Source organism: Taudactylus pleione, unplaced genomic scaffold, assembly GCF_031769625.1.
Source record: "Taudactylus pleione unplaced genomic scaffold, aTauple2 ptg000201l, whole genome shotgun sequence".
NCBI classification, from domain to species: Eukaryota; Metazoa; Chordata; class Amphibia; order Anura; family Myobatrachidae; genus Taudactylus; species Taudactylus pleione.
In genome coordinates, this window is record NW_028284603.1 from 60193702 (window position 1) to 60221230 (window position 27529).

The 27529-nt window shown below is 38.6% G+C and overlaps 1 protein-coding gene and 30 non-coding genes across 31 annotated transcripts in view; all 31 read right to left on the minus strand.

The window, feature by feature from the left end:
- Positions 1-123: 123 nt before the first annotated feature.
- Positions 124-239, minus strand: LOC148518610 (U5 spliceosomal RNA). Its single transcript, XR_015879050.1, has one exon. It is a non-coding gene; the product is annotated as a U5 spliceosomal RNA (small nuclear RNA).
- Positions 240-517: 278 nt separating this feature from the next.
- Positions 518-633, minus strand: LOC148518611 (U5 spliceosomal RNA). Its single transcript, XR_015879110.1, has one exon. It is a non-coding gene; the product is annotated as a U5 spliceosomal RNA (small nuclear RNA).
- Positions 634-910: 277 nt separating this feature from the next.
- On the minus strand, positions 911-1026 carry LOC148518612 (U5 spliceosomal RNA). The gene has a single exon (XR_015879074.1). It is a non-coding gene; the product is annotated as a U5 spliceosomal RNA (small nuclear RNA).
- Positions 1027-1304: 278 nt separating this feature from the next.
- LOC148518613 (U5 spliceosomal RNA) lies at positions 1305-1420 on the minus strand. Its single transcript, XR_015879030.1, has one exon. It is a non-coding gene; the product is annotated as a U5 spliceosomal RNA (small nuclear RNA).
- A 278-nt stretch (positions 1421-1698) lies between these two features.
- On the minus strand, positions 1699-1814 carry LOC148518614 (U5 spliceosomal RNA). The gene has a single exon (XR_015879133.1). It is a non-coding gene; the product is annotated as a U5 spliceosomal RNA (small nuclear RNA).
- A 277-nt stretch (positions 1815-2091) lies between these two features.
- Positions 2092-2207, minus strand: LOC148518615 (U5 spliceosomal RNA). Its single transcript, XR_015879082.1, has one exon. It is a non-coding gene; the product is annotated as a U5 spliceosomal RNA (small nuclear RNA).
- A 279-nt stretch (positions 2208-2486) lies between these two features.
- Positions 2487-2602, minus strand: LOC148518616 (U5 spliceosomal RNA). Its single transcript, XR_015879046.1, has one exon. It is a non-coding gene; the product is annotated as a U5 spliceosomal RNA (small nuclear RNA).
- Positions 2603-2880: 278 nt separating this feature from the next.
- On the minus strand, positions 2881-2996 carry LOC148518617 (U5 spliceosomal RNA). The gene has a single exon (XR_015879091.1). It is a non-coding gene; the product is annotated as a U5 spliceosomal RNA (small nuclear RNA).
- Positions 2997-3274: 278 nt separating this feature from the next.
- Positions 3275-3390, minus strand: LOC148518618 (U5 spliceosomal RNA). Its single transcript, XR_015879033.1, has one exon. It is a non-coding gene; the product is annotated as a U5 spliceosomal RNA (small nuclear RNA).
- Positions 3391-3667: 277 nt separating this feature from the next.
- LOC148518619 (U5 spliceosomal RNA) lies at positions 3668-3783 on the minus strand. Its single transcript, XR_015879156.1, has one exon. It is a non-coding gene; the product is annotated as a U5 spliceosomal RNA (small nuclear RNA).
- Positions 3784-4060: 277 nt separating this feature from the next.
- Positions 4061-4176, minus strand: LOC148518620 (U5 spliceosomal RNA). The gene has a single exon (XR_015879209.1). It is a non-coding gene; the product is annotated as a U5 spliceosomal RNA (small nuclear RNA).
- Positions 4177-4454: 278 nt separating this feature from the next.
- On the minus strand, positions 4455-4570 carry LOC148518621 (U5 spliceosomal RNA). The gene has a single exon (XR_015879092.1). It is a non-coding gene; the product is annotated as a U5 spliceosomal RNA (small nuclear RNA).
- A 278-nt stretch (positions 4571-4848) lies between these two features.
- LOC148518622 (U5 spliceosomal RNA) lies at positions 4849-4964 on the minus strand. The gene has a single exon (XR_015879034.1). It is a non-coding gene; the product is annotated as a U5 spliceosomal RNA (small nuclear RNA).
- Positions 4965-5241: 277 nt separating this feature from the next.
- Positions 5242-5357, minus strand: LOC148518623 (U5 spliceosomal RNA). The gene has a single exon (XR_015879157.1). It is a non-coding gene; the product is annotated as a U5 spliceosomal RNA (small nuclear RNA).
- Positions 5358-5634: 277 nt separating this feature from the next.
- LOC148518624 (U5 spliceosomal RNA) lies at positions 5635-5750 on the minus strand. Its single transcript, XR_015879210.1, has one exon. It is a non-coding gene; the product is annotated as a U5 spliceosomal RNA (small nuclear RNA).
- A 278-nt stretch (positions 5751-6028) lies between these two features.
- LOC148518625 (U5 spliceosomal RNA) lies at positions 6029-6144 on the minus strand. The gene has a single exon (XR_015879031.1). It is a non-coding gene; the product is annotated as a U5 spliceosomal RNA (small nuclear RNA).
- A 278-nt stretch (positions 6145-6422) lies between these two features.
- Positions 6423-6538, minus strand: LOC148518626 (U5 spliceosomal RNA). Its single transcript, XR_015879169.1, has one exon. It is a non-coding gene; the product is annotated as a U5 spliceosomal RNA (small nuclear RNA).
- A 277-nt stretch (positions 6539-6815) lies between these two features.
- On the minus strand, positions 6816-6932 carry LOC148518627 (U5 spliceosomal RNA). Its single transcript, XR_015879171.1, has one exon. It is a non-coding gene; the product is annotated as a U5 spliceosomal RNA (small nuclear RNA).
- A 278-nt stretch (positions 6933-7210) lies between these two features.
- On the minus strand, positions 7211-7326 carry LOC148518628 (U5 spliceosomal RNA). The gene has a single exon (XR_015879079.1). It is a non-coding gene; the product is annotated as a U5 spliceosomal RNA (small nuclear RNA).
- A 278-nt stretch (positions 7327-7604) lies between these two features.
- On the minus strand, positions 7605-7720 carry LOC148518629 (U5 spliceosomal RNA). The gene has a single exon (XR_015879047.1). It is a non-coding gene; the product is annotated as a U5 spliceosomal RNA (small nuclear RNA).
- A 278-nt stretch (positions 7721-7998) lies between these two features.
- Positions 7999-8114, minus strand: LOC148518630 (U5 spliceosomal RNA). The gene has a single exon (XR_015879007.1). It is a non-coding gene; the product is annotated as a U5 spliceosomal RNA (small nuclear RNA).
- A 278-nt stretch (positions 8115-8392) lies between these two features.
- Positions 8393-8508, minus strand: LOC148518631 (U5 spliceosomal RNA). The gene has a single exon (XR_015879045.1). It is a non-coding gene; the product is annotated as a U5 spliceosomal RNA (small nuclear RNA).
- Positions 8509-8786: 278 nt separating this feature from the next.
- LOC148518632 (U5 spliceosomal RNA) lies at positions 8787-8902 on the minus strand. Its single transcript, XR_015879089.1, has one exon. It is a non-coding gene; the product is annotated as a U5 spliceosomal RNA (small nuclear RNA).
- A 277-nt stretch (positions 8903-9179) lies between these two features.
- On the minus strand, positions 9180-9295 carry LOC148518633 (U5 spliceosomal RNA). The gene has a single exon (XR_015879112.1). It is a non-coding gene; the product is annotated as a U5 spliceosomal RNA (small nuclear RNA).
- Positions 9296-9572: 277 nt separating this feature from the next.
- Positions 9573-9688, minus strand: LOC148518634 (U5 spliceosomal RNA). Its single transcript, XR_015879048.1, has one exon. It is a non-coding gene; the product is annotated as a U5 spliceosomal RNA (small nuclear RNA).
- A 278-nt stretch (positions 9689-9966) lies between these two features.
- LOC148518635 (U5 spliceosomal RNA) lies at positions 9967-10082 on the minus strand. The gene has a single exon (XR_015879149.1). It is a non-coding gene; the product is annotated as a U5 spliceosomal RNA (small nuclear RNA).
- A 277-nt stretch (positions 10083-10359) lies between these two features.
- On the minus strand, positions 10360-10475 carry LOC148518636 (U5 spliceosomal RNA). The gene has a single exon (XR_015879165.1). It is a non-coding gene; the product is annotated as a U5 spliceosomal RNA (small nuclear RNA).
- A 262-nt stretch (positions 10476-10737) lies between these two features.
- On the minus strand, positions 10738-10853 carry LOC148518637 (U5 spliceosomal RNA). Its single transcript, XR_015879131.1, has one exon. It is a non-coding gene; the product is annotated as a U5 spliceosomal RNA (small nuclear RNA).
- A 253-nt stretch (positions 10854-11106) lies between these two features.
- LOC148518638 (U5 spliceosomal RNA) lies at positions 11107-11222 on the minus strand. The gene has a single exon (XR_015879172.1). It is a non-coding gene; the product is annotated as a U5 spliceosomal RNA (small nuclear RNA).
- Positions 11223-11462: 240 nt separating this feature from the next.
- On the minus strand, positions 11463-11578 carry LOC148518639 (U5 spliceosomal RNA). The gene has a single exon (XR_015879212.1). It is a non-coding gene; the product is annotated as a U5 spliceosomal RNA (small nuclear RNA).
- Positions 11579-19600: 8022 nt separating this feature from the next.
- TMEM178A (transmembrane protein 178A) overlaps positions 19601-27529 on the minus strand; it is a 163075-nt gene continuing 155146 nt past the window's right edge. Inside the window, exons 3-4 of the mRNA XM_088477644.1 lie at positions 24031-24168; positions 19601-21047 (exon numbers count right to left, since the gene is read on the minus strand). Coding sequence (XP_088333770.1) covers positions 20806-21047; positions 24031-24168 — 380 coding nt within the window. The 3' untranslated portion in view covers positions 19601-20805. The remainder of the gene's footprint in view (positions 21048-24030; positions 24169-27529) is intronic.

The window sequence follows — 27529 nt, forward strand, 5'->3', positions numbered from 1 at the left end:
TTCAAGAATTAAAACTGTCAAGAAATATCTCTAGAAAAGAAATGCACATTAGCTGTCCTTGCTATGCAAATGAACTCACTTCCAAGAAGGCACACTTCTTCTGTTTTTAAACTGATAAAAAGAAACCCCTTTAAGCTGGGGCATGCAAAAATTGAGACAAAACTCAGTTTTGCTCCTCTCCACGGAAATCTTTAGTAAAAGGCGAAAGATTTGTGCGTTCTGAAGAGAAACCAGAGCATGACCAAAATTCCACTGTTTGTTGGAGTATCATGCCATCAGTCCTCATTTAACTGAAAGTGAGCACAAATTTGAAAGAAAGAAGAGCAGATTTCTCACCAGGCTTCCCCTGGATATATGCATCATTTGCACTGTATTCCATGTGCACCCAGAACTTTCAAGATATAAAACTGTCAAGAAATATCTCTAGAAAAAGAAATGCACATTAGCTGTCCATGCTATGCAACTGAGCTCACTTCCAAGAAGGCACACTTCTTCTATTTTTAATCTGATAAAAAGAAACCCCATTAAGCTGGGGCATGCAAAAATTGAGACAAAACTCAGTGTTGCTCCTCTCCACGGAAATCTATAGTAAAAGGCGAAAGATTTGTGCGATCTGAAGAGAAACCAGAGCATGACCAAAATTCCACTGGTTGTCTGAGTATCATGCCATCAGTCCTCATTTAACTGAAAGTGAGCACAAATTTGAACGAAAGAAGAGCAGATTTCTCACCAGGCTTCCCCTGGATATATGCATCATTTGCACTGTATTCCGTGTGCACCCAGAAATTTCAAAAATTAAAACTGTCAAGAAATATCTCTAGAAAAGAAATGCACATTAGCTATTCTTGCTATGCAAATGAACTCACTTCCATGAAGGCACACTTCTTCCATTTTTAAACTGATAAAAAGAAACCCCATTAAGCTGGGGCATGCAAAAATTGAGACAAAACTCAGTTTTGCTCCTCTCCACGGAAATCTTTAGTAAAAGGCAAAAGATTTGTGCATTCTGAAGAGAAACCAGAGCAGGACCAAAATTCCTCTGGTTGTCTGAGTGTCATGAAATCAGTCCTCATTTAACTGAAAGTGAGCACAAATTTAAAAGAAAGAAGAGCAGATTTCTCACCAAGCTTCCCCTGGATATATGCTTCATTTGCACTGTATTCCATGTGCACCCAGAACTTTCAAGAAATAAAACTGTCAAGAAATATCTCTAGAAAAAGAAATGCACATTAGCTGTCCTTGCTATGCAAATGAGCTCACTTCCAAGATGGCACACTTCTTCTGTTTTTAAACTGATAAAAAGAAACCCCAATAAGCTGGGGCATGCAAAAATTGAGACAAAACTCAGTTTTGCTCCTCTCCACGGAAATCTTTAGTAAAAGGCGAAAGATTTGTGTGTTCTGAAGAGAAACCAGAGTATGACCAAAATTCCTCTGGTTGTCTGAGTGTCATGCCATCAGTCCTCATTTAACAGAAAGTGAGCACAAATTTGAAAGAAAGAAGAGCAGATTTCTCACCAGGCTTCCCCTGGATATATGCATTATTTGCACTGTATTCCGTGTGCACCCAGAAATTTCAAGAATCAAAACTGTCAAGAAATATCTCTAGAAAAAGAAATGCACATTAGCTGTCCTTCCTATGCAAATGAGCTCACTTCCAAGAAGGTACACTTCTTCTGTATTTAAACTGATAAAAAGAAACCCCATTAAGCTGGGGTATGTAAAAATTGAGACAAAACTCAGCTTTGCTCCTCTCCACAGAAATCTTTAGTAAAAGGCGAAAGATTTGTGCAATCTGAAGAGAAACCAGAGCATGACCAAAATTCCTCTGGTTGTCTGAGTGTCATGCCATCAGTCCTCATTTAACTGAAAGTGAGCACAAATTTGAAAGAAAGAAGAGCAGATTTCTCACCAGGCTTCCCCTGGATATATGCATCATTTGCACTGTATTCCGTGTGCACCCAGAAATTTCAAAAATTAAAACTGTCAAGAAATATCTCTAGAAAAGAAATGCACATTAGCTATCCTTGCTATGCAAATGAACTCACTTCCATGAAGGCACTCTTCTTCCATTTTTAAACTGATAAAAAGAAACCCCATTAAGCTGGGGCATGCAAAAATTGAAACAAAACTCAGTTTTGCTCCTCTCCACGGAAATCTTTAGTAAAAGGCGAAAGATTTGTGCGTTCTTAAGAGAAACCAGAGCATGACCAAAATTCCTCTGGTTGTCTGAGTGTCATGCCATCAGTCCTCATTTAACTGAAAGTGAGCACAAATTTGAAAGAAAAAAAGAGAAGATTTCTCACCAGGCTTCCCCTGTATATATGCATCATTTGCTCTCTATTCCGTGTGCGCCCAGAACTTTCAAAAATTAAAACTGTCAAGAAATATCTCTAGAAAAAGAAATGCACATTAGCTGTCCTTGCTATGCAAATGAGCTCACTTCCAAGAAGGCACACTTCTTCTGTTTTTAAACTGATAAAAAGAAACCCCATTAAGCTGGGGCATGCAAAAATTGAGACAAAACTCAGTTTTGCTCCTCTCCACGGAAATCTTTAGTAAAAGGCGAAAGATTTGTGCATTCTGAAGAGAAACCAGAGCATGACCAAAATTCCTCTGGTTGTCTGAGTGTCATGAAATCAGTCCTCATTTAACTGAAAGTGAGCACAAATTTAAAAGAAAGAAGAGCAGATTTCTCACCAGGCTTCCCCTGGATATATGCTTCATTTGCACTGTATTCCATGTGCACCCAGAACTTTCAAGAAATAAAACTGTCAAGAAATATCTCTAGAAAAAGAAATGCACATTAGCTGTCTTTGCTATGCAAATGAGCTCACTTCCAAGATGGCACACTTCTTCTGTTTTTAAACTGATAAAAAGAAACCCCAATAAGCTGGGGCATGCAAAAATTGAGACAAAACTCAGTTTTGCTCCTCTCCACGGAAATCTTTAGTAAAACGCGAAAAATTTGTGCGTTCTGAAGAGAAACCAGAGTATGACCAAAATTCCTCTGGTTGTCTGAGTGTCATGCCATCAGTCCTCATTTAACAGAAAGTGAGCACAAATTTGAAAGAAAGAAGAGCAGATTTCTCACCAGGCTTCCCCTGGATATATGCATCATTTGCACTGTATTCCGTGTGCACCCAGAAATTTCAAGAATCAAAACTGTCAAGAAATATCTCTAGAAAAAGAAATGCACATTAGCTGTCCTTCCTATGCAAATGAGCTCACTTCCAAGAAGGTACACTTCTTCTGTATTTAAACTGATAAAAAGAAACCCCATTAAGCTGGGGTATGTAAAAATTGAGACAAAACTCAGCTTTGCTCCTCTCCACGGAAATCTTTAGTAAAAGGCGAAAGATTTGTGCGTTCTGAAGAGAAACCAGAGCATGACCAAAATTTCTCTGGTTGTCTGAGTGTCATGCCATCAGTCCTCATTTAACTGAAAGTGAGCACAAATTTGAAAGAAAGAAGAGCAGATTTCTCACCAGGCTTCCCCTGGATATATGCATCATTTGCACTGTATTCCGTGTGCACCCAGAAATTTCAAAAATTAAAACTGTCAAGAAATATCTCTAGAAAAGAAATGCACATTAGCTATCCTTGCTATGCAAATGAACTCACTTCCATGAAGGCACTCTTCTTCCGTTTTTAAACTGATAAAAAGAAACCCCATTAAGCTGGGGCATGCAAAATTTGAGACAAAACTCAGTTTTGCTCCTCTCCACGGAAATCTTTAGTAAAAGGCGAAAGATTTGTGCATTCTGAAGAGAAATCAGAGCATGACCAAAATTCCTTTGGTTGTCTGAGTGTCATGCCATCAGTCCTCATTTAACAGAAAGTGAGCACAAATTTCAAAGAAAGAAGAGAAGATTTCTCACCAGGCTTCCCCTGGATATATGCATCATTTGCACTGTATTCCTTGTGCACCCAGAACTTTCAAAAATTAAAACTGTCAAGAAATATCTCTAGAAAAGAAATGCACATTAGCTGTCCTTGCTATGCAAATGAGCTCACTTCCAAGAAGGCACACTTCTTATGTTTTTAAACTGATAAAAAGAAACCCCATTAAGCTGGGGCATGCTAAAATTGAGCCAAAACTCAGTTTTGCTCATCTCCACGGAAATCTTTAGTAAAAGTCGAAAGATTTGTGCGTTCGGAAGAGAAACCAGAGCATGATCAAAATTCCTCTGGTTGTCTGAGTGTCATGCCATCAGTCCTCATTTAACTGAAATTGAGCACAAATTTGAAAGAAAGAAGAGAAGATTTCTCACCAGGCTTCCCCTGGATATATGCTTCATTTGCACTGTATTCCATGTGCACCCAGAACTTTCAAGAAATAAAACTGTCAAGAAATATCTCTAGAAAAAGAAATGCACATTAGCTGTCTTTGCTATGCAAATGAGCTCACTTCCAAGATGGCACACTTCTTCTGTTTTTAAACTGATAAAAAGAAACCCCAATAAGCTGGGGCATGCAAAAATTGAGACAAAACTCAGTTTTGCTCCTCTCCACGGAAATCTTTAGTAAAACGCGAAAAATTTGTGCGTTCTGAAGAGAAACCAGAGTATGACCAAAATTCCTCTGGTTGTCTGAGTGTCATGCCATCAGTCCTCATTTAACAGAAAGTGAGCACAAATTTGAAAGAAAGAAGAGCAGATTTCTCACCAGGCTTCCCCTGGATATATGCATCATTTGCACTGTATTCCGTGTGCACCCAGAAATTTCAAGAATCAAAACTGTCAAGAAATATCTCTAGAAAAAGAAATGCACATTAGCTGTCCTTCCTATGCAAATGAGCTCACTTCCAAGAAGGTACACTTCTTCTGTATTTAAACTGATAAAAAGAAACCCCATTAAGCTGGGGTATGTAAAAATTGAGACAAAACTCAGCTTTGCTCCTCTCCACGGAAATCTTTAGTAAAAGGCGAAAGATTTGTGCGTTCTGAAGAGAAACCAGAGCATGACCAAAATTTCTCTGGTTGTCTGAGTGTCATGCCATCAGTCCTCATTTAACTGAAAGTGAGCACAAATTTGAAAGAAAGAAGAGCAGATTTCTCACCAGGCTTCCCCTGGATATATGCATCATTTGCACTGTATTCCGTGTGCACCCAGAAATTTCAAAAATTAAAACTGTCAAGAAATATCTCTAGAAAAGAAATGCACATTAGCTATCCTTGCTATGCAAATGAACTCACTTCCATGAAGGCACTCTTCTTCCGTTTTTAAACTGATAAAAAGAAACCCCATTAAGCTGGGGCATGCAAAATTTGAGACAAAACTCAGTTTTGCTCCTCTCCACGGAAATCTTTAGTAAAAGGCGAAAGATTTGTGCATTCTGAAGAGAAATCAGAGCATGACCAAAATTCCTTTGGTTGTCTGAGTGTCATGCCATCAGTCCTCATTTAACAGAAAGTGAGCACAAATTTCAAAGAAAGAAGAGAAGATTTCTCACCAGGCTTCCCCTGGATATATGCATCATTTGCACTGTATTCCTTGTGCACCCAGAACTTTCAAAAATTAAAACTGTCAAGAAATATCTCTAGAAAAGAAATGCACATTAGCTGTCCTTGCTATGCAAATGAGCTCACTTCCAAGAAGGCACACTTCTTATGTTTTTAAACTGATAAAAAGAAACCCCATTAAGCTGGGGCATGCTAAAATTGAGCCAAAACTCAGTTTTGCTCATCTCCACGGAAATCTTTAGTAAAAGTCGAAAGATTTGTGCGTTCGGAAGAGAAACCAGAGCATGATCAAAATTCCTCTGGTTGTCTGAGTGTCATGCCATCAGTCCTCATTTAACTGAAATTGAGCACAAATTTGAAAGAAAGAAGAGAAGATTTCTCACCAGGCTTCCCCTGGATAAATGCATCATTTGCTCAGAATTCCGTGTGCACCCAGAACTTTCAAGAATTAAAACTGTCAAGAAATATCTCTAGAAAAAGAAATGCACATTAGCTGTCCATGCTATGCAACTGAGCTCACTTCCAAGAAGGCACACTTCTTCTATTTTTAATCTGATAAAAAGAAACCCCATTAAGCTGGGGCATGCAAAATTTGAGACAAAACTCAGTTTTGCTCCTCTCCACGGAAATCTTTAGTAAAAGGCGAAAGATTTGTGCGTTCTGAAGAGAAACCAGAGTATGACCAAAATTCCTCTGGTTGTCTGAGTGTCATGCCATCAGTCCTCATTTAACAGAAAGTGAGCACAAATTTGAAAGAAAGAAGAGCAGATTTCTCACCAGGCTTCCCCTGGATATATGCATCATTTGTACTGTATTCCGTGTGCACCCAGAAATTTCAAGAATCAAAACTGTCAAGAAATATCTTTAGAAAAAGAAATGCACATTAGCTGTCCTTCCTATGCAAATGAGCTCACTTCCACGAAGGTACACTTCTTCTGTATTTAAACTGATAAAAAGAAACCCCATTAAGCTGGGGTATTTAAAAATTGAGACAAAACTCAGCTTTGCTCCTCTCCACGGAAATCTTTAGTAAAAGGCGAAAGATTTGTGCATTCAGAAGAGATACCAGAGCATGACCAAAGTTCCTCTGGTTGTCTGAGTGTCATGCCATCAGTCCTCATTTAACTGAAAGTGAGCACAAATTTGAAAGAAAGAAGAGCAGATTTCTCACCAGGCTTCTCCTGGATATATGCATCATTTGCACTGTATTCCGTGTGCACCCAGAAATTTCAAAAATTAAAACTGTCAAGAAATATCTCTAGAAAAGAAATGCACATTAGCTATCCTTGCTATGCAAATGAACTCACTTCCATGAAGGCACTCTTCTTCCGTTTTTAAACTGATAAAAAGAAACCCCATTAAGCTGGGAGCATGCAAAATTTGAGACAAAACTCAGTTTTGCTCCTCTCCACGGAAATCTTTAGTAAAAGGCGAAAGATTTGAGCATTCTGAAGAGAAACCAGAGCATGACCAAAATTCCTCTGGTTGTCTGAGTGTCATGCCATCAGTCCTCATTTAACAGAAAGTGATCACAAATTTCAAAGAAAGAAGAGAAGATTTCTCACCAGGCTTCCCCTGGATATATGCATCATTTGCACTGTATTCCGTGTGCACCCAGAACTTTCAAGAATTAAAACCGTCAAGAAATATCTCTAGAAAAAGAAATGCACATTAGCTGTCCTTGCTATGCAATTGAGCTCACTTCCAAGAAGGCACAATTCTTCTGTTTTTAAACTGATAAAAAGAAACCCCATTAAGCTGGGGCATGCAAAAATTGAGACAAAACTCAGTTTTGCTCCTCTCCACGGAAATCTTTAGTAAAAGGCGAAAGATTTGTGCATTCTGAAAAGAAACCAGAGCATGACCAAAATTCCACTGTTTGTCGGAGTATCATGCCATCAGTCCTCATTTAACAGAAAGTGAGCACAAATTTCAAAGAAAGAAGAGAAGATTTCTCACCAGGCTTCCCCTGGATATATGCATCATTTGCACTGTATTCCATGTGCACCCAGAACTTTCAAGAATTAAAACTGTCAAGAAATATCTCTAGAAAAAGAAATGCACATTAGCTGTCCTTGCTATGCAAATGAGCTCACTTCCAAGAAGGCACACTTCTTCTGTTTTTAAACTGCTAAAAAGAAACCCCATTAAGCTGGGGCATGCAAAAATTGAGACAAAACTCAGTTTTGCTCCTCTCCACGGAAATCTTTAGTAAAAGGCGAAAGATTTGTGCATTCTGAAGAGAAACCAGAGCATGACCAAAATTCCTCTGGTTGTCTGAGTGTCATGCCATCAGTCCTCATTTAACAGAAAGTGAGCACAAATTTCAAAGAAAGAAGAGAAGATTTCTCACCAGGCTTCCCCTGGATATATGCATCATTTGCACTGTATTCCGTGTGCACCCAGAACTTTCAAGAATTAAAACTGTCAAGAAATATCTCTAGAAAAAGAAATGCACATTAGCTGTCCTTGCTATGCAAATGAGCTCACTTCCAAGATGGCACACTTCTTCTGTTTTTAAACTGATAAAAAGAAACCCCAATAAGCTGGGGCATGCAAAAATTGAGACAAAACTCAGTTTTGCTCCTCTCCACGGAAATCTTTAGTAAAAGGCGAAAGATTTGTGCGTTCTGAAGAGAAACCAGAGTATGACCAAAATTCCTCTGGTTGTCTGAGTGTCATGCCATCAGTCCTCATTTAACAGAAAGTGAGCACAAATTTCAAAGAAAGAAGAGAAGATTTCTCACCAGGCTTCCCCTGGATATATGCATCATTTGCACTGTATTCCGTGTGCACCCAGAACTTTCAAGAATTAAAACTGTCAAGAAATATCTCTAGAAAAAGAAATGCACATTAGCTGTCCTTGCTATGCAATTGAGCTCACTTCCAAGAAGGCACAATTCTTCTGTTTTTAAACTGTTAAAAAGAAACCCCATTAAGCTGGGGCATGCAAAAATTGAGACAAAGCTCAGTTTTGCTCCTCTCCACGGAAATCTTTAGTAAAAGGCGAAAGATTTGTGCATTCTGAAAAGAAACCAGAGCATGACCAAAATTCCACTGTTTGTCGGAGTATCATGCCATCAGTCCTCATTTAACAGAAAGTGAGCACAAATTTCAAAGAAAGAAGAGAAGATTTCTCACCAGGCTTCCCCTGGATATATGCATCATTTGCACTGTATTCCATGTGCACCCAGAACTTTCAAGAATTAAAACTGTCAAGAAATATCTCTAGAAAAAGAAATGCACATTAGCTGTCCTTGCTATGCAAATGAGCTCACTTCCAAGAAGGCACACTTCTTCTGTTTTTAAACTGATAAAAAGAAACCCCATTAAGCTGGGGCATGCAAAAATTGAGACAAAACTAAGTTTTGCTCCTCTCCACGGAAATCTTTAGTAAAAGGCGAAAGATTTGTGCATTCTGAAGAGAAACCAGAGTATGACCAAAATTCCTTTGGTTGTCTGAGTGTCATGCCATCAGTCCTCATTTAACTGAAAGTGAGCACAAATTTGAACGAAAGAAGAGCAGATTTCTCACCAGGCTTCCCCTGGATATATGCATCATTTGCACTGTATTCCGTGTGCACCCAGAACTTTCAAGAATGAAAACTGTCAAGAAATATCTCTAGAAAAGAAATGCACATTAGCTATCCTTGCTATGCAAATGAACTCACTTCCAAGAAGGCACACTTCTTCTGTTTTTAAACTGATAAAAAGAAACCCCATTAAGCTGGGGTATGTAAAAATTGAGACAAAACTCAGCTTTGCTCCTCTCCACGGAAATCTTTAGTAAAAGGTGAAAGATTTGTGCGTTCTGAAGAGAAACCAGAGCATGACCAAAATTCCTCTGGTTGTCTGAGTGTCATGCCATCAGTCCTCATTTAACAGAAAGTGAGCACAAATTTGAAAGAAAGAAGAGCAGATTTCTCACCAGGCTTCCCCTGGATATATGCATCATTTGCACTGTATTCCATGTGCACCCAGAATTTCAAGAATTAAAACTGTCAAGAAATATCTCTAGAAAAAGAAATGCACATTAGCTGTCCTTGCTATGCAAATGAGCTCACTTCCAAGAAGGCACACTTCTTCTGTTTTTAAACTGATAAAAAGAAACCCCATTAAGCTGGGGCATGCAAAAATTGAGACAAAACTCAGTTTTGCTCCTCTCCACGGAAATCTTTAGTAAAAGGCGAAAGATTTGTGCATTCTGAAGAGAAACCAGAGCATGACCAAAATTCCTCTGGTTGTCTGAGTGTCATGCCATCAGTCCTCATTTAACAGAAAGTGAGCACAAATTTGAAAGAAAGAAGAGAAGATTTCTCACCAGGCTTCCCGTGGATATATGCATCATTTGCACTGTATTCCGTGTGCACCCAGAAATTTCAAGAATCAAAACTGTCAAGAAATATCTCTAGAAAAAGAAATGCACATTAGCTGTCCTTCCTATGCAAATGAGCTCACTTCCAAGAAGGTACACTTCTTCTGTATTTAAACTGATAAAAAGAAACCCCATTAAGCTGGAGTATATAAAAATTGAGACAAAACTCAGTTTTGCTCCTCTCCACGGAAATCTTTAGGAAAAGGCGAAAGATTTGTGCGATCTGCAGAGAAACCAGAGCATGACCAAAATTCCACTGGTTGTCTGAGTGTCATGCCATCAGTCCTCATTTAACTGAAAGTGAGCACAAATTTGAAAGAAAGAAGAGCAGATTTCTCACCAGGCTTCCCCTGGATATATGCATCATTTGCACTGTATTCCATGTGCACCCAGAAATGTCAAAAATTAAAACTGTCAAGAAATATCTCTAGAAAAGAAATGCACATTAGCTATCCTTGCTATGCAAATGAACTCACTTCCATGAAGGCACTCTTCTTCCATTTTTAAACTGATAAAAAGAAACCCCATTAAGCTGGGGCATGCAAAATTTGAGACAAAACTCAGTTTTGCTCCTCTCCACGGAAATCTTTAGTAAAAGGCGAAAGATTTGTGCATTCTTAAGAGAAACCAGAGCATGACCAAAATTCCTCTGGTTGTCTGAGTGTCATGCCATCAGTCCTCATTTAACAGAAAGTGTGCACAAATTTGAAAGAAAGAAGAGAAGATTTCTCCCCAGGCTTCCCCTGGATATATGCATCATTTGCACTGTATTCCGTGTGCACCCAGAACTTTCAAGAATTAAAACTGTCAAGAAATATCTCTAGAAAAAGAAATGCACATTAGCTTTCCTTGCTATGCAAATGAGCTCACTTCTTCTGTTTTTAAACTGATAAAAAGAAACCCCATTAAGCTGGGGCATGCAAAAATTGAGACAAAACTCAGTTTTGCTCCACTCCACGGAAATCTTTAGTAAAAGGCGAAAGATTTGTGCTATCTGAAGAAAAACCAGAGCATGACCAAAATTCCCCAGGTTGTCTGAGTGTCATGCCATCAGTCCTCATTTAACTGAAAGTGAGCACAAATTTGAAAGAAAGAAGAGCAGATTTCTCACCAGGCTTCCCCTGGATATGTGCACCCAGAACTTTCAAGAATTAAAACTGTCAAGAAATATCTCAAGTAAAAGAAACACACATTAGCTGTCCTTGCTATGCAAATGAGCTCACTTCCAAGAAGGAACACTTCTTCTGTTTTAAAACTGATAAAAAGAAACCCCATTAAGCTGGGGCATGCAAAAATTGAGACAAAACTCAGTTTTGCTCCACTCCACGGAAATCTTTAGTAAAAGGCGAAAGATTTGTGATTTCTGAATAGAAACCAGAGCATGACCAAAATTCCCCAGGTTGTCTGAGTGTCATGCCATCAGTCCTCATTTAACTGAAAGTGAGCACAAATTTGAAAGAAAGAAGAGCAGTTTTCTCACCAGGCTTTCCCTGGATATATGCTTCATTTGCACTGTATTCCATGTGCACCCAGAATTTTCTAGAATTAAAACTGTCAAGAAATACCTCTAGAAAAAGAAAAGCACATTAGCTGACTTCTTCTGTTTTTAAACTGATAAAAAGAAACCCCATTAAGCTGGGGCATGCAAAAATTGTGACAAAACTCAGTTTTGCTTTTCTCCACGGAAAGTTTTAGTAAAAGATGAAAGATTTGCGCATTCTGAAGAGAAACCAGAGCATGACCAAAATTCCTCTGGTTGTCTGAGTGTCATGCCATCAGTCCTCATTTAACTGAAAGTGAGCACAAATTTCAAAGAAAGAAGCGCAGATATCTCACCTGGCTTCCCCTGGATATATACATCATTTGCATTGTATTCCGTGTGCACCCAGAACTTTCAAGAATTAAAACTGTCAAGAAATATCTCTAGAAAAAGAAACGCACATTAGCTGTCCTTGCTATGCAAATGAGCTCACTTCCAAGAAGGCACACTTCTTCTGTTTTAAAACTGATAAAAAGAAACCCCCTAAGCTGGGCCTTGCAAATATTGAGACAATACTCAGCTTTGCTCCTCTCCACAGAAATCATTAATAAATTTTTTTTTTTTTAAACCGTTCAGGTGTAAGATAACTTCTCCATTCCCAAAAGGGATACAGCCACGGTTTGAAGTATCTAACAACTCATCATTAGGTTTCCAGAAATCATTAATAAAAAGGCAAAGGATTTGTACGTTTTGAAGAGAAACCAGAACATGACCACAATTCCACCTCTTTTCTGAGTGTCATGCCAGCAGTCCTCATTTAGCTAAAAGTGTGCACCGAATTGCACCTTGCTCATTCTGGGCCCTTTTGAGAGTCATAGTTAGACTTTGTTTGCGTGAGTTTTCACATTCCATTCCTTTTCATTAGTCTCTTGTCTGTTTTCGTGTCTCTGGACACCTTCATAAGGAAGTAACATACTCCTGACGAAGGTGTCCTTAGACACGGAAACGCATTGAGCAAGTGCAAGTAAATAGCATGGAGGAGAGACTCATTGCAATGGCATAGCTGGCACCACCACACCACCAGCTTTCTCACAAGACATAAGTATACAGTGCACATTTGGTCCGGGACTGACCTCGCACAGTGGACGGAGATACCAGGTGACACCCACAGCCTGTAAAAAAAGATTGGGGTTACAAGCGTCCACTGCTCTTGTGCACCAGACAGCGCACTACAGCAATCTGGGATATTGCCATTACTACACCTCAAGATCACCTCCCCATGTCATACTGTACTCATTACAAATCCTGATTACATACCTCCCCCCCCGGAGGGGGAAGAGAGATTGAGATTGTGAGTATCCTTATATAAGGCAACTTCCTTTTTTTCTATTTTTGCACTTTACAGCCTGCTTCAAAAATAACCAAGCTGTACAAATAACAGCCAATCCTTTCCTTTCATTACATCGGGACTCTTATTGGATCCTTTCATATTTTAATGTTTCTACAGTCACTTTTTTCTGTCTGTAACAGTTCGCTACAAATTGAAACAGTGTTTATAAGCATATGAATTTTCTTTATTCAGATTGTAAAATTTTGTGACATAGTACTGTATGTTGATTGTTGAATGACTGAATAGATTCTTTTATGTCTAGATTGCAATACATTTTATATACATTTTTATGGGACCATATGAGTGTTTTTGAGCATGCAGCCAATAATTTTAATTTTAGAGTATTGATTTTGGAGATTTGGCATTTTCTTCTTGATTGGCAACTGCACTCTACTAATAGGTTACATTGGTAGCGGTAAAGGACAGCATATATATGTATATATATTTACAGCATCTGATAATGTAAAAGTTTGCTGCAAGAACGGTTCAATTTGACATTTCACCAACTTAAGCAAGAGGTAGTTACCAGGTGCAATTTCACCCTTAATATGCTTCAGCAACTGGAGGAACAGCAACAAGCCATGACATAGAGAGAGGAGGAAGATGTACCTTACTCTAGCACAATGGAGAATACTCTCTGTTTTATGCAAGATACCGAAACTATTTAAAATAATAACCAACAAAGTGAGTTCAGACACTGCCAGCCTGAGTCAGGTGATTCTGTTAGTTAAACTACTGGAAAAGCAGCTAGAGAAACTGAAGGAGAAGAAATTAAGCAATTCTGCTAAGTACAGTATGTCAGATTTGTAGATCACGTTTTTTATTCCATTCACCAGAACCAAAGGGTTTGCAACATCTTGCATTTGGACCAGTACATTTTGGCAACCTTGTTTGATCCTAGGTTTAAGTACTATGTAATGTCATTCTTTCCAACTGAAACAGATTTTATGTTTTTGGTTACAGGTGAGACGTCCTAATGTGGAATGCTCATATTGTTGTTTATGTAACAAGATACAGCCTTGAGTGAGGGGTAGAGGGGGAAGGGTGTTAGAGGAGTGCTCTGTGCTGCCTTTTCTACACTGCCGCCGGACACTAGATCCAGAGGCACCCAAGGTGCAATCTTCAAACCAGCCTATGAAGGCAACTGTTATCTGTCTGTGGTGTGAATTTAATGTTTGGTATTATTGCTATGTACTTTTGGTATGATCTGCAGGGCCACCAAGAGGGGGAGTAGAAATGACATGGGAATCTGTAGAGGCCCGTCAGTGCAGAGGAGGTATAACCAGGCCACCCTTAATGCAGTGACCCTCCAGTGGTCATACCCATCAGTATGTGGGCCCAGCCACTGTCTTAATGCCCATGATGGTCTGCCATTATGTATGCACAGATACCCTGTCTTGTATGTTTACCATGTACAATGCTGTGTAAAATATTTTTTTCAACTCACTCCTTATAAATTAAATGGTTCTGCTTCTGAAAAACAAGTTGTCTCATTACCTAAGAGACATGTATGTGGATTACCCTCATTAGGTGCACACACTGTGTGCTATTTTCTAGTAATTGCCATTTGTTCTCTTGATTATCTTAAGAGTGGCTAAATGTATTACACAAGCTTAAATTAATCCCATTTTGTTTTATGATTCAATAGAATCAAGTCTTTATCTTTAACTAATACATATCTTAAAAGAGTATATGCAGTCAGCATATTGCAAGATATGTGTAAAACTATTATTTTTATAGGATTAACCACAGCCTGCATTACTTCTTTAACAATTACAATGTCTGTACAACATGAATCTGATTACAAGGGACATCTGTGTAAAATATGTCTGTTAAGAAACAAGGTAATCTGCAATGAGAAAGGTTATGATGTTAAAAGTATCAGGATATGAGAAACTTTCTTAAGAAAGATTATACCGTAAGCTGTTTCCTTCTTCTCTTACCAGATCTTGTAACTAAACTGCAATATTTTTGTTCCAGCCTATTTGTCAAATCAGAGAAATCTGACATTTACTGAATTTCAAAAACATATTGATTCATTCTCTGTTTAAAAATGTAGATGCATTACAGGTAAGCTCACTGCATTGATGCAGACATACTAGGGCTCATTTATATTGGACATGTACAGTGCACATGTGTCAATTTCTATTTATTTTTTTAATTATACAAGGGTGGTGCAATAAGTAGGGTAAAAAGACTTCTCATGTGTGTAATGTTCTCTATTTCATTCTAATTTCCTGCCAGGCCAGAGCAGGTAGACCAGTGCTTCTCCTCACGGCCATTATATCAGACATACTGTCCCAACATCAGTAAGATGGCACGGCTGGTAGAAAAATGGTCAAACATTGAGGTGCATTGTGTGATCAGATTTATGCATCTAAAGGGCACATCAGCAGCTAAAATTCATGGCCAACTTGTCGTGGTGTATGGTGATAATGTCATGTCATGGAAACAGGTTTGGGTTTGGTCCATTGCCTTTGATAATGGCAGGACAGACGTTCAAGATGAGCAGTGATCCAGCTGGCCAAGCATTTCCACCATAGATGACAATTTGTGCTGCATTGAAAGTCTGATTCAGGAGGACAGATGCATTTGAGTTGCTGACAAACTGAACATCTCAATGGGTATTGTGCACAACATCGTTCATGAGTAATGGGGTACAGGAAAAAGTGTTCATGCTGGGTACTGAATCAACTCACAGAAGTTCACAAAACCAATAGGCTTGGATTGTCTCTCATGCACTTGATGCAGTACCATGAGGAAAATGTGCAGTTCCTGCAGTATATTGTTACAGGCATGTGGCTGCATCATGTTACACTGGAAACGAAGCAATCATCCATGACAAGTGAACACACATTGTCCCCACCTTCAAAGAACTTCAAAACAACTCCATCAGCAAAGAAGGTCATGGCGACCGCAAGGGCATGCTTCTTCTTGATTTCCTCATAAAGGAAGATACTGTGAATGCTGGAGCTGGTTGCAGAAGGTAATTAGTCAAAAACAACCTGGGTGCTGCGAATAGGTGTCATATTGCTGCACGATAATGCCAGGCCACAATCAGCCAACTGCACATGTGAGTTGGTACGGCGCTACCACTGGAAGGTACTGGACTATCCTCCCTACAGCCATGACCTGGCACTGAGTTATTTCCTTTGGGCCATTGAAGAAGCACCTGGTTGGAAGGCAATTCTCAATCGACACGCTTGACAATGATTTTTTCTATGCCAGGATAGATACCTTGGTGTACCGGTGGAGCAAATACTTAGACAAGTATGGGGACTATGTGGAAAATTTATCTGTACCAAGGCCATACTATTAATTTTATGTATATGTATGAGTTGAATAAATTTACACAATGAGAAATCTCATTAGTTTATTTATTGAACCACCCTCATATATACAATTCTGTATTATGCACACACAACAAAAATTTGTACTCACAGTATACAACATTTTTTTCATAAAATTAACTTGCTTCTCCTTATGAATGGAGATTTAAAATGGGGGAAAGCTTATGCCAAATACAGTAAGGGGGTGTTTACATAATTGTTACACAATGAGAAATGTATACACCTGGGAATATGCCTTTAAGAGGGAATCTATTTTTACAGGTGCTTTAGGTTTGGTACAACAATGTCTACTGATAATGAAGACTATAAGACTTACTATCAAGCCATTTCAGAATGTGTATTAATGCCTCCAGCTGATAGTACTTAAACTTTTAGAATTGTAGCTATATCCAATTGCTGCCATCTATTTGCATTCTTATATTGGCATTTTCATTTTGACTATGGCAGGAGAGTAGGTTCTCATTGATCTTTAAAGGGGGAACAAAAGGTCTTTTTTATTTATTTTTAATATTTTTATATTTGTACTATACATTATGTCATTACTTATTGAAAATGTGACTTTCACATTTAATAATAAGGGACAATATTTTCTATTGCATATATTACCCTTCATTACATTCTTATACAGTAAGTGTACAAATAGGGCACAGGTTCTCAAACTCGGTCCTCAGGACCCCAAACAGTGCATGTTTTCCAGGTATCCTCACAGAATCACAAGTGAAATAAATTACCTCCACCTGTGGTTCTTTTAAAATGTGCCAGTGAGTAATGACTACACTTGTGTACGTGCTGGGTGACCTGGAAAACGTGACCTGTGTGGGGTCCTGAGGACAGAGTTTGAGAACCACTGAAATAGGGTAATACATTTTCAGCATTTACTACTAAGTTTATCAAGCAGCATGTTTACACTATCTTTATGCTAATGTGGGGCATACTTTTATACCTTTGTATTCCTGTCGCATGTTTTACAGTTGGATGCATTTTTAGATGTTGTTGACTGAACATTTACATGTAAGCACTATTCACCTTTTCTTGCATGCACATTTTTCTAGGGATGTAGTCAGCATCCTGACTAATGGGATACCGACAGTCTAAACACCAGCACCAGAATCCCGACAGCAGTCGGGACCCGACTCCAGAATACTGACTGTCAACATACCGAAGGTAAGAATTGGGGGTTAGGGGGAGGGTTAGGGTTATTGTGCAGGGTTAAGGTAAGGCACTAGGGGGAGGATTAGGGTTAGGCACAAATGGGGGAGGTTTAGCGTTAGGAACTAAGTGGGAGGGTTAGGTTTAGGGTGCAGAGAGGAGGGGGTTAGGTTTAAGTACTAGTGGGGAGGTGAAGGTTAGGCACCAGGAAGGAAGGGTTAGGTTCAGGGTAGGAAGAGGGGGAGGGTTAGCATACCACCCATCAAGTGCCGGTATGTTAACCTTGTCAGGATCCCGGCAACGGGATTCTGACCACTAGGATACCGACTGCTGGCAGCCCATACCCAACCCACTTTTCTATATACTGTTGGGGCACAAATGAGTCCAAGTCTGCATCAGCACCATGGTCAGAGGCTATCACTGAGACCACCTTTTGAATTTGTTTTAATTTTCTTCATGAATCGCTTTCTCACTGCACATAAAAGCAATATTGTTTAAAGTGTTAACATGGTCAGTGTATTTATTGTTTTGCAATTAAGCAGAGGGGTAAACAGTATAAAGAAAAGTTAAACATTTTATCTTTCATCCACTCAGGCAGCTACAAGTATCAATTCTTTCTACATTCCAGTTGATTTCCCATGAATTTATACTATTCCCACCAGCAATGCTAAGATAATGTAATATTTTGTCATGTATATAAAATGAATAAAAATGAATATAAAGGATTTAGGAGTAGACTAACTGTTTTATGTAAGTATGTGTTTTATGTATATTTAATTTTGAAAGAAAATTAATATAGTTGCAGTACTGAAAATAAAGATTTTTAAAGAAAATAAAATGATAAATAGTATGTTATGCTTCTTTTTACAATTTAGAATTTACTCTTGTAAATGTTCAAATATTCACTTTCTTGAGTCGTAACAGTGATTTCAAGAAAATAATTAACACATCAGGAAAAAATGGAAACAACATTGACATTTTTTGCCCCTCCTCCACATCCCCTTCACACCTCACTCCCTGCTCTTGACTTTGCCGACTACTTCACCTCTATAATCGAGTCCATAAGTCCTGACATCTCTTCATATCAGTACCCTCTCACCCTACCCCTTCCTCCTGTCTACCCACCCTGTCCCCCATCTGCTACCCTATGGGCATGGGACCTCAACCCTTCGCTCTCACTAACATTCTGGCCCCTTTGCCATCCCACCTCTTCTCCTTCCATCTGATTTCTTCAGATGATGCATACAGCTTTCTCTACTCATCTCTCCACTCCACATGACCCCTTGACCCAATCCCATCCCACCTCATTTGCTCCCTTTCTCCTGAAGTCTGCTCTTACCTTGCCTACCTCCTAAAACCTGTCACTCTCCACTTGTACCATGTTCTTCTCCTTTTCATATTCCTTTGTATCCCCCATACTAGAAAAAAAAACCTTCATTGACTATACTGTATCTGTCTCTCTAATTACCATCCTAACTCATTCTGGGCTGGATGTACCATTAGTAAAAATTTGGTAAAATCTCTGAAAACTACAGTTTGTCACATTATTACTACTGATACAGCTCACTCAGAATGAGATAGGGGGGTATTCAAAGAGAGAAGCAGGGTCAATGGAGGTTTTTTTTAGTATTTGGGATACAAAGGCATATAAAAAGCAGGAGAAGGTACAAGAGAACAAGGACAGGTTTTCGGAGGTGAGCAACGCTTGCCATATCTACTGTACTAAAAAGGTCCTCAGCAGATATATCCAATATCTGCTGCGCAGCCGTGTCACAGCAAGTCCCAAAAAATTATATGGGATTGTGATGTCTTCATATGCAAGTGTAACTTTCCAGAGCTTTCCAGAGCTGTAAGTAATCATGCATACTAGTGAGAAAAAAAAATGCAGATATGCAATAGGGGGCATGATATATCGCACAGTATTGGTCCCCTTTCTCTTTGCACTATTTGTGTCTGCCCCTTACCTCTACAATGTACAGATAGTTAACAGGAGCCCTTTTTCCGTTTGTTTTTATTCCTATCACTGCACTCCTGTCTGTCTCACTGTTTTTCTAGCCAATGTTCCTGAGCACTGGCCTACTTCACAGTGCTAGTGATCATTGATGCTTACTGTTTTGTCAATCCATGAATTTGCACCAAAAATGTTCTGTACATACTCTGGTGATTTTTTGTTTATCGGCCACTGTATAATTTTGTACTGTCTAATTATGTATTATTCATTGTTGTCTGTGCAATGTTTGATATTGCTGAATGTGTTCTCTGTTCACCTCTTATGAATGGTACTGCAGATTATTTGTGGCACCTAACAAATAAAACATAATAATAATAATAATAATAATAATAATAATAATAATAATAACAACAGAAACATATTAGGTTAGAAAACAAGCTAAAGACTTTTTTATTTAAAGAAACCGATTTATTAACCCAGTAAGCCTAATGCACATTTTTAAAATTCAATAACTGACTGTTCATTGTGCCTTGGTTTGATCATTCTCAATAAATGGATTCCATAATTTTACCATATGGTGCCTTATAAAATTTCCTGAAACCACATACCAGTGAAAATATCATCACTTGCCTCTATTGTGTTGCACATTTACAATCCAGACATTTATGTAATTAAACTCAAAGTGTAAATTTGGACTTCTGTATATGCCTTCTTAAGTCAGTTTTAGAGACAATTTACAGGAACAAGGAAGAAGTAAATGTCCCTTAGGCACCAGAAACATTGAATACTGAAATGAGTATGCTGCAGAATCATCTGGCAGGATAACATTGTGATGTTTCTGATGAAAGGTTAAGGTATGGATGCAATGACTATAAAAGTAATATTGTTTGCAGAAAATGTATGGTAACAACAGGGGCAATAGTCAACATACACAAAGGTCTTACTTCATTAGTTTCCACTGTAGTTTATAACACAGTTTTCTATGGCACAACAGGAACCGAGATGCAAAATTTATGCAATACTGAAACAAGAGTTCAAATGGCTTTGAACATTTTGAATGTACAATTTATCAAGCATGAGATTAACAGGATATCATTTCATTTCCTCAATGTTTGTGTCACCATTAGGACTGTGTTTTCTATATTCCATTAATGACAGCAAGCAAGGAAATCAGAAAATATGAGCAGAAAATATAACAAATTGACAGATCAGTCAGACACACATAAATATGTTGCATAAACAATGGATTCTTAAAGCACTTGATTTCACAGTATTCCCATGCTTTGGAGGGTTGCATTGTTGAATTTGTGAAGAAATATGTTTTACTTACATTTTCTTAAATATAAAACCAATTATTATTACTAACCCAACCATGTTACATTCCAATGTTTGGCTTGTAGAGGTGCACAGGCAGGTAAAATAACATGAGACCAGGTTCAACAGCAGAGCAACGAAGGCCTCTGGGTCATATAATATGCGTTGTACATAGCAGGAAGTTATCTTTTCCTGTAGACTTTTAAGCATATGGAATTTGTGCTTTAAACAAGAATTTTGTTCAGTCTTCAGTCGACTGAGTATGTTCGACTATATTAGTGCACAGAAAGTCTTGTAGATGTCATCAAAGTCATTAAGCTTGCAGCTCTCAGTCATACACAAGAGTCTCTGGCAAACTTGAGATGCAATATCTTGGTCCTGCTGATAAATGGATAGGCAGTGCAGAAGCATCCAGCTGCCACTATCAATCCCAGGCTGCACCAGGCACAAAACAAAGACCAGCTGTATCCATGTTCCACATTGCTTGGAAGCCCATAAATAAATTTTGGCAGGCGATTTAGATCATAAGAGACACTTGCTGCATAAGTACACAAAGAAATGGTACAAAATATTCCTAAAAAAAAAAGATTAAAGAAACATAAAAAGTTAGTAACAGTTCACACAAATCTTCATATTTATTTAAAAAACCAAAACATTTTTAAATTAAACATTCTGATATAATCTGAAATATTTGACCAATTATTTTATTATTTGACATACTTAATTATTATAACTTTTTACACAGGAATGAAACATAATGTATTATATATCTATGTCTAATTTTTAAAATATGTTAGCAATGTTAGAAGAAGAAAGTACTTTTTCCAGAAAAAAAAGGTGCCAGTACTCCGTTCCATTCAGTACATCACAAAAAAAAAACCTTGCCTATACCTGTTTAAAAACACTTTTTTTATTATTATAATTAAAAGGATTCTTGGAAAGTTCTCTTCCAGCAGAAACAGGTTTACTTTTTTTATAAGTGGTTTTTAACCCCATTCATTTTAAATTTTTGGAGAACTTATTCTCAAACATTTTACTATTTCATATTTTCATTATAACCTTTTGTTATTACATGACGTAAAGTGGGCACAGGCGTTCCTAGTGAATCACATCAATTCATGGGAGAAGAGGGTAGGATACACGAGAGCTGCCCCCTGTCTCGGGAGATGGGAAAACTCCCTTAAATTCTGGAGTCTCCTGGAAATTCCAGTAGAGTGGGAAACTACGGTGCATTGGTCTGCAGAAAAGCCGAAGTTTCATGATCCATTAGGAGGATATGAGCAGAGTAATATTGTTACTTGTAAAGTACAAAGATTGTAATGATGTGACTCATAGAATTACATTGCTGGGGTCAGGACACGATGATGCAAATCACAGCAACACACCCCAGTCCCTCCCACCTAGATCTCCCATGCTACATAAACTGAATTTCCCTTCATTGTTATACATTACGAGGCACATCACAATTTTCATTGTACTCTTGAGGGGTTTCAAGATGAAAACACTGAACCATTATTCGTATGTACAAAGATGGGCAGCACAGATGGTGTAATAGCTAGCATTACTGCCTCACAGCTACATTTATAATGCTTCTTCGGGTGTAGTACGAAATGTCACCAATCACAATGTCAACATGGTCATAATGTCGACAGTCAGCATGCCGACATTAAGCATGTTGGGATTATTTTTTTACTACTGTTAGAGTAACTCTAATCGTAAACCTAACCACAGCCTCCCCCTAACCCTAAAACTGTAATGTTAACATTGTGAATGTCAATATAATGATTACATACCACTGCTTCTATATTCTCTGTGGTTTTTTTGCTGGCTTCCTTTTAAAAGGTAAATTATTGTTAAATATGTAGAGAGCTAGAAATATTTTACTGTATAAAGTTTATTGTGTAATTCATTCATTAGTGTGGTGGCTATATTATGTAATAACAATGCATGTGGGGTGTTTGTATTTAATTACATTTTATAAGAATAATGCATTTTCACATTTATTATTCACACTGCCAAGAAACTCTGAGTGCGGGTAGGACAGGTTGAGATTGGGTGTGGAGGGGTCGGACAGAGCAGCAGAGAGGGGGACAGAATAGGATACAGCAGGGGGCGGGACAGGGCAGAGCAGGGCAGACTGTGGGGACCCATCATATGCCAAGTCCCTTTACTAGTGAATACATAAGTATGCAACATTTGTGACAGAATCATTCCGTACAAGTCGCAAAATGCATCAAACTCTAAATGAGGTCCAAAGCCTTCAGTTTTTGTCACTCAAGAATCAAATTAGTCACACAAGTGCATTCAAGCATGCACTTGACTCCCCCATACTAAAAAATCTACCCTTGATCCTAAAACTTTCTCCAACTACTGACCCATCTCTCTCGTCTCTTTTTTCTTCCAAACTCATTGAGCGTATTGTGTACAACCACCTTACCACCTTTCTTTTCTCTCACTTCCTGCTTGACCAATCTCAGTGTGGCTTCTGCCCTTACCACTCCAAATTGCCCTCATGAAAGTCAGCGATGACATCCTTGCTGCCAAATCGATGGGCCATTACTCGATGTTCATTCTCTTTGACCTCTCTGCTGCTTTTGACACTGTGGACCACCCTCTTTCCATGCAAATCCTTGACTATGGTCTACACAATACTGCCTCTTTTTGCTGTCCTCCTACCTCTCTGATGACTCCGTCTTGGTCTCTTCTCATCACTTCTCTTCCCCCCCTACTTCCACTAATGGTAGGTGTCCCCCAAGGTTCTGTTTTTGGAACTCTCCTATTCTCCCTCTATTCGTCTTTTTTTGATGTACTCATCAGCTATTTTAGCCTCCAATATCATCTCTATGCTGATGATACTCAGATCTACCTTTCCTCCCTTGAACTCTTCCCCTTTCTTCTCAGTCATATCTCCAACTGTCTCTCTGCTATCCAGCGCTTTCTTAAACTTAACATGTCTAAGACTAAGCTGATCGACTTCCAACCCTCCTGCATAACCTCACTTCCTACAATTTTATTATCTAATGATGGCACAACCATCTCCTCTAGTCCCCAAGTGCACTGTTTTGGCATTATCCTTAACTGCTCCCTCTCCTTCAAAACACACATTCAGTATCTTTCAAAATCCTGCCATTTCCATTTCAAAAATATTTCCAGGCTCAGACCCTTTCACACCCTGGAAGCTCCTAAGACCTAAATAATGTTGTATTGTAAAGTGCGTTGAAACTTGAAATATATTTTTTATTTAAAGTGAATCTGTAATTATAATATTAAATAACATTGGTGCCTTTAATGCCTAAATAAAGAAAGAAACATTTGAAATCCTTTTTCCCTTTTAATCTTCACTCGATTTCTTGTAGCGCACAAGCCTAGAGATCGCCTCATTCTTTTTGAATAAAACACCACAAAGTCAGCAGTCAAATGAAAAAAATAGTAAAAAGTATTTCTCTTACAATGCCCAACATTGTATATGTAAGAAGTTTCTCAATCAATGCTGAATTAAGCAATGATGCCAAAGATCACTTTAAATGTAACTGAAGAGTATATTTTGCATAAAATACCTGTCATGAGAAATAGGAGCCCAGCCACATGTTGTGTAAGACTCTCTTCCCAAAAGAAGCTTACTGCTGCCACTATGCAGCCACACAGGAGAACCGCAGCAGCCATGCCCAAAAATCCAGCAGTAATTCTTCTTAAATCTGAGCAAGCAAAGAGAGAGGAAGAAAGGCCGATGGTTACGTTTATCTCTCAGCAGCAATACAAGAGGTTGGCAAGTCTTCTGCAATTCCTATGACATTTAATTTGTGAGTTTGAATTAAAAAATAACAACAAAGCACATTAATCCCTTCAGTGCATCATAACTTCAAAGCCAAAGGAAAACAATGGATACAATTTCTATTGTTGGCTGGCGTTGAGCTTTATTAAATAAGCCGCACTGGCTTTTAAGTTAGTTATAAATGTATTTTCTCACTTCATTAAAACAAGCATTAAATCTGCCAGCACGGTATTAAAGTACAAAAGGCAAAATGACTGACTTCCTAGCCTCATAAAAATTAAACTCAGTGGATAGGATGAGCTATTCTGTCCTTTGAGTTATGAGCAGAAACATAAAGGTTGTCAGTACTTATATATAATGAGTGTAATAAACCCTATAGAATATAAAGGAATAATATTGTGAAAAAAATAATATTTGATTATACTGTATATTGTCTAGCTACCCAAACTATATGTCTTTCATTTCTTCACAGAATATGATGGTGCTGGTATTTTGTGTTCTACATTAATAACAATCCAGCAACAAAGCAACACTCCAGATTAAATGTGGCTTTGTTAAAGTGACAATTTAGTAGAAAATTGTTATCCTATTAATAAATATAAAATAATAAATAACTTTCTTTATCTGGCCTCACAGATAAGTGTTAAAGGTCAACTTTTAAAAACGTTCCTTCATTAATTCCTTGTGTTTAAGCTTTTCTTTGCTACAGCATTTTTTTATCCCTGTATTGAGTCTATTTTTACACTTTTGGACTTGGTTCCTTAAACAGAAAATAATGCATGAATTTAATTTTCTGACTAGCTGGAGGTCTCTTAATAAGAATGGTACCCAGGGCCGTATCTAGAGGTGTGCGACATGAGCCATTGCACAGGCCGGAGGGCCCTGGGGGTGGCACTGTCGTGGCCCCATGGCTTTAGCTACTGGCTAGCAGAGTGTTTGGAGCGGCACCCTGCAGCCAGGATCACTGCTGCAGTACTGCCCGGATCATTCTTCGGTTGTTTCAGGCAGGCACCCTGTTGTCTATGCAGCTGCTCGAACCTTCCTCAGGACACTCCAGGCAGTGCTGCACTTACCGTTGCTGATGGCTCCGCCTACCTCTGCGCATCATAATGCACTCGAGGGGCCAGCACAGGGAGTCTGGCCATCCTGTTATAGTGATGATGGTACCCCATTTGTATGGACTTACTTTACTTCTGACAGCCCATATGCTATACCTTTTTGTGTGAATTTGGGCCTGATTCTGCATCAATCTCAAAAGGGCACGCAGCAGTGTCAATTGCGATTTTATGCAAAAACTGCTACAAACTCCTTCCCTTGTGTACATCTGTGCAGCCAAATGTGCAAGGACTGAGACGTCCACTTTTAGTGTCCATACTCGCTGTAATACTGATTGGTGCTTCCTTATATGCCACCATCGAAATTTCAGTTTCTCCATTTAATTTTGGCCTCCTATTCTTGCAGCTGTGCATCTGAGAATGTGGCTGCTTGCACCAATATGCCTGCAATACTCCCATAATGCACTCACTGAACTGACCATTTTTGTGTGCACTACTATCCACCTCCCAGTCACCGCCCTTCATTTTGTGCCACATTTCTCGATCACAACAGCACCTTTCTGCCTACACTCTGTAGAGTTCTACGAAATATTTGCACATGTGCAGTAGCAAAAAATTGTTCAAAGACGTGAACATCGGCACATTTAGTGCAGCTCTGAATCAAACCCTTTGTGTGATTTGTAGAGGTTCCATAATAACAATATCAAGCTAAATATGGGGAAGCCTCACATTTTAGTAAACTAGACATTTTAAAATATCAAATGAGTTGTAAATTACCCTTCTAAATCCAGTCTGGAATACTCATAGTATTTAGGAGATGGTTCAATAGAGGAAACTTTTTAACTATTTACTACAGTATATTAAATATGGACTGTTTATCTCCCCACAAGAATTGTATTGGTTAACTTAACCGGGTACACACTGGAGCGATGTCGGGCCGATATGCCATTTCGTAAAGACATATCCCCTACATCACTCAGTGTGTACGCATTTTGTGCGCTCCTGAGGTCATTAGCAATAGTCACTAGGTTTGATGTGCAGCACATCAAACCTAGCAATATCACAAGCAGCCAGTGCATTGTTAATGAGTGATGTAACGGTGATCATTACATTGTTCATTATAGTCGCCCAGTGTGGATGCACAATCACTTTTGACAGGCACTCGTTCCGATGTTGGAACAAATGCCCGTCACTCCAGTGTGTATTTAGCTTTAGTGTAAAGAGGTGTCAGGAGTACAGACCACAATCCCTGGCATTTAGAGTGCTTGTTGCCTAAGGGACATGTTCTTACACATATCGTGGAGTAATGCTCAGCAACACTACTACCACTGTGGTCATTAATTGATGGGTTTTCTTGTATTCCCTTTATTTCACAATAGCTATGGGGTTAAAAGCCATGCTTGCTAATACAACCATCTGCCTGGTTTTATAGTTACAGCTACATGATCTGTTAGTTGTATTAACTCAAACTTTTTATCCAGTAAACAAACACAGCTAAAAAGGGGAAGGTTATTATACTATAGTATGCATAATACAGAAGCTTATGTTTTTATGTAGTAATACTTTAAAATACTTTTTTCATTATTTTAATTTTATAGACAAAATTAGACTTCTGTCTTCTGAATTTTGGCAATTATGCATTTACTTAAATATGCTGTATTCCATGTTTACTTACACTGTATTAATTATGTTTCTTCTTCATAGAGATGTAATTAAAATTATATTGTCCTGCAAAGTAAAATCTATATTTTTTACATGTGAACATTTATTCAGCAAGGAAATCCCTGAACCACCCAGTCTCCCTTTACTACATTAATATTCTGCTTTTTAAAGTGCCAGTTCCAAACACCAGACTGATTGCATATGAACCATATAAACAGGTGTAAGTACATGTTGTCACATATACTTACAACTCGCAAAATGACAGATGACGGAAATCATGTTATTTCGCACAGGCCACTAGCCAATCAGCGGCCGCTTTACATGTAGCGGCCGCACATTGGCTGGTTCCACATGGGTCCCAGCCTATGAGCGGCCGCTATATGTAAAGCGGCCGCTGATTGGCTAGCGGCCCATGAAAAATAACAGAAGATTTTGGTCATCTGTCATTTCGCAAGGTGTAAGTACACCTGTTCGTATGGTTCGCATAAGCTGTTTTATTTTTTTACCAAGACCGTGGATGCTACGGAGAGTGGTGCCAGGATGGTGGTGAGTATGGGATCTCTTTTC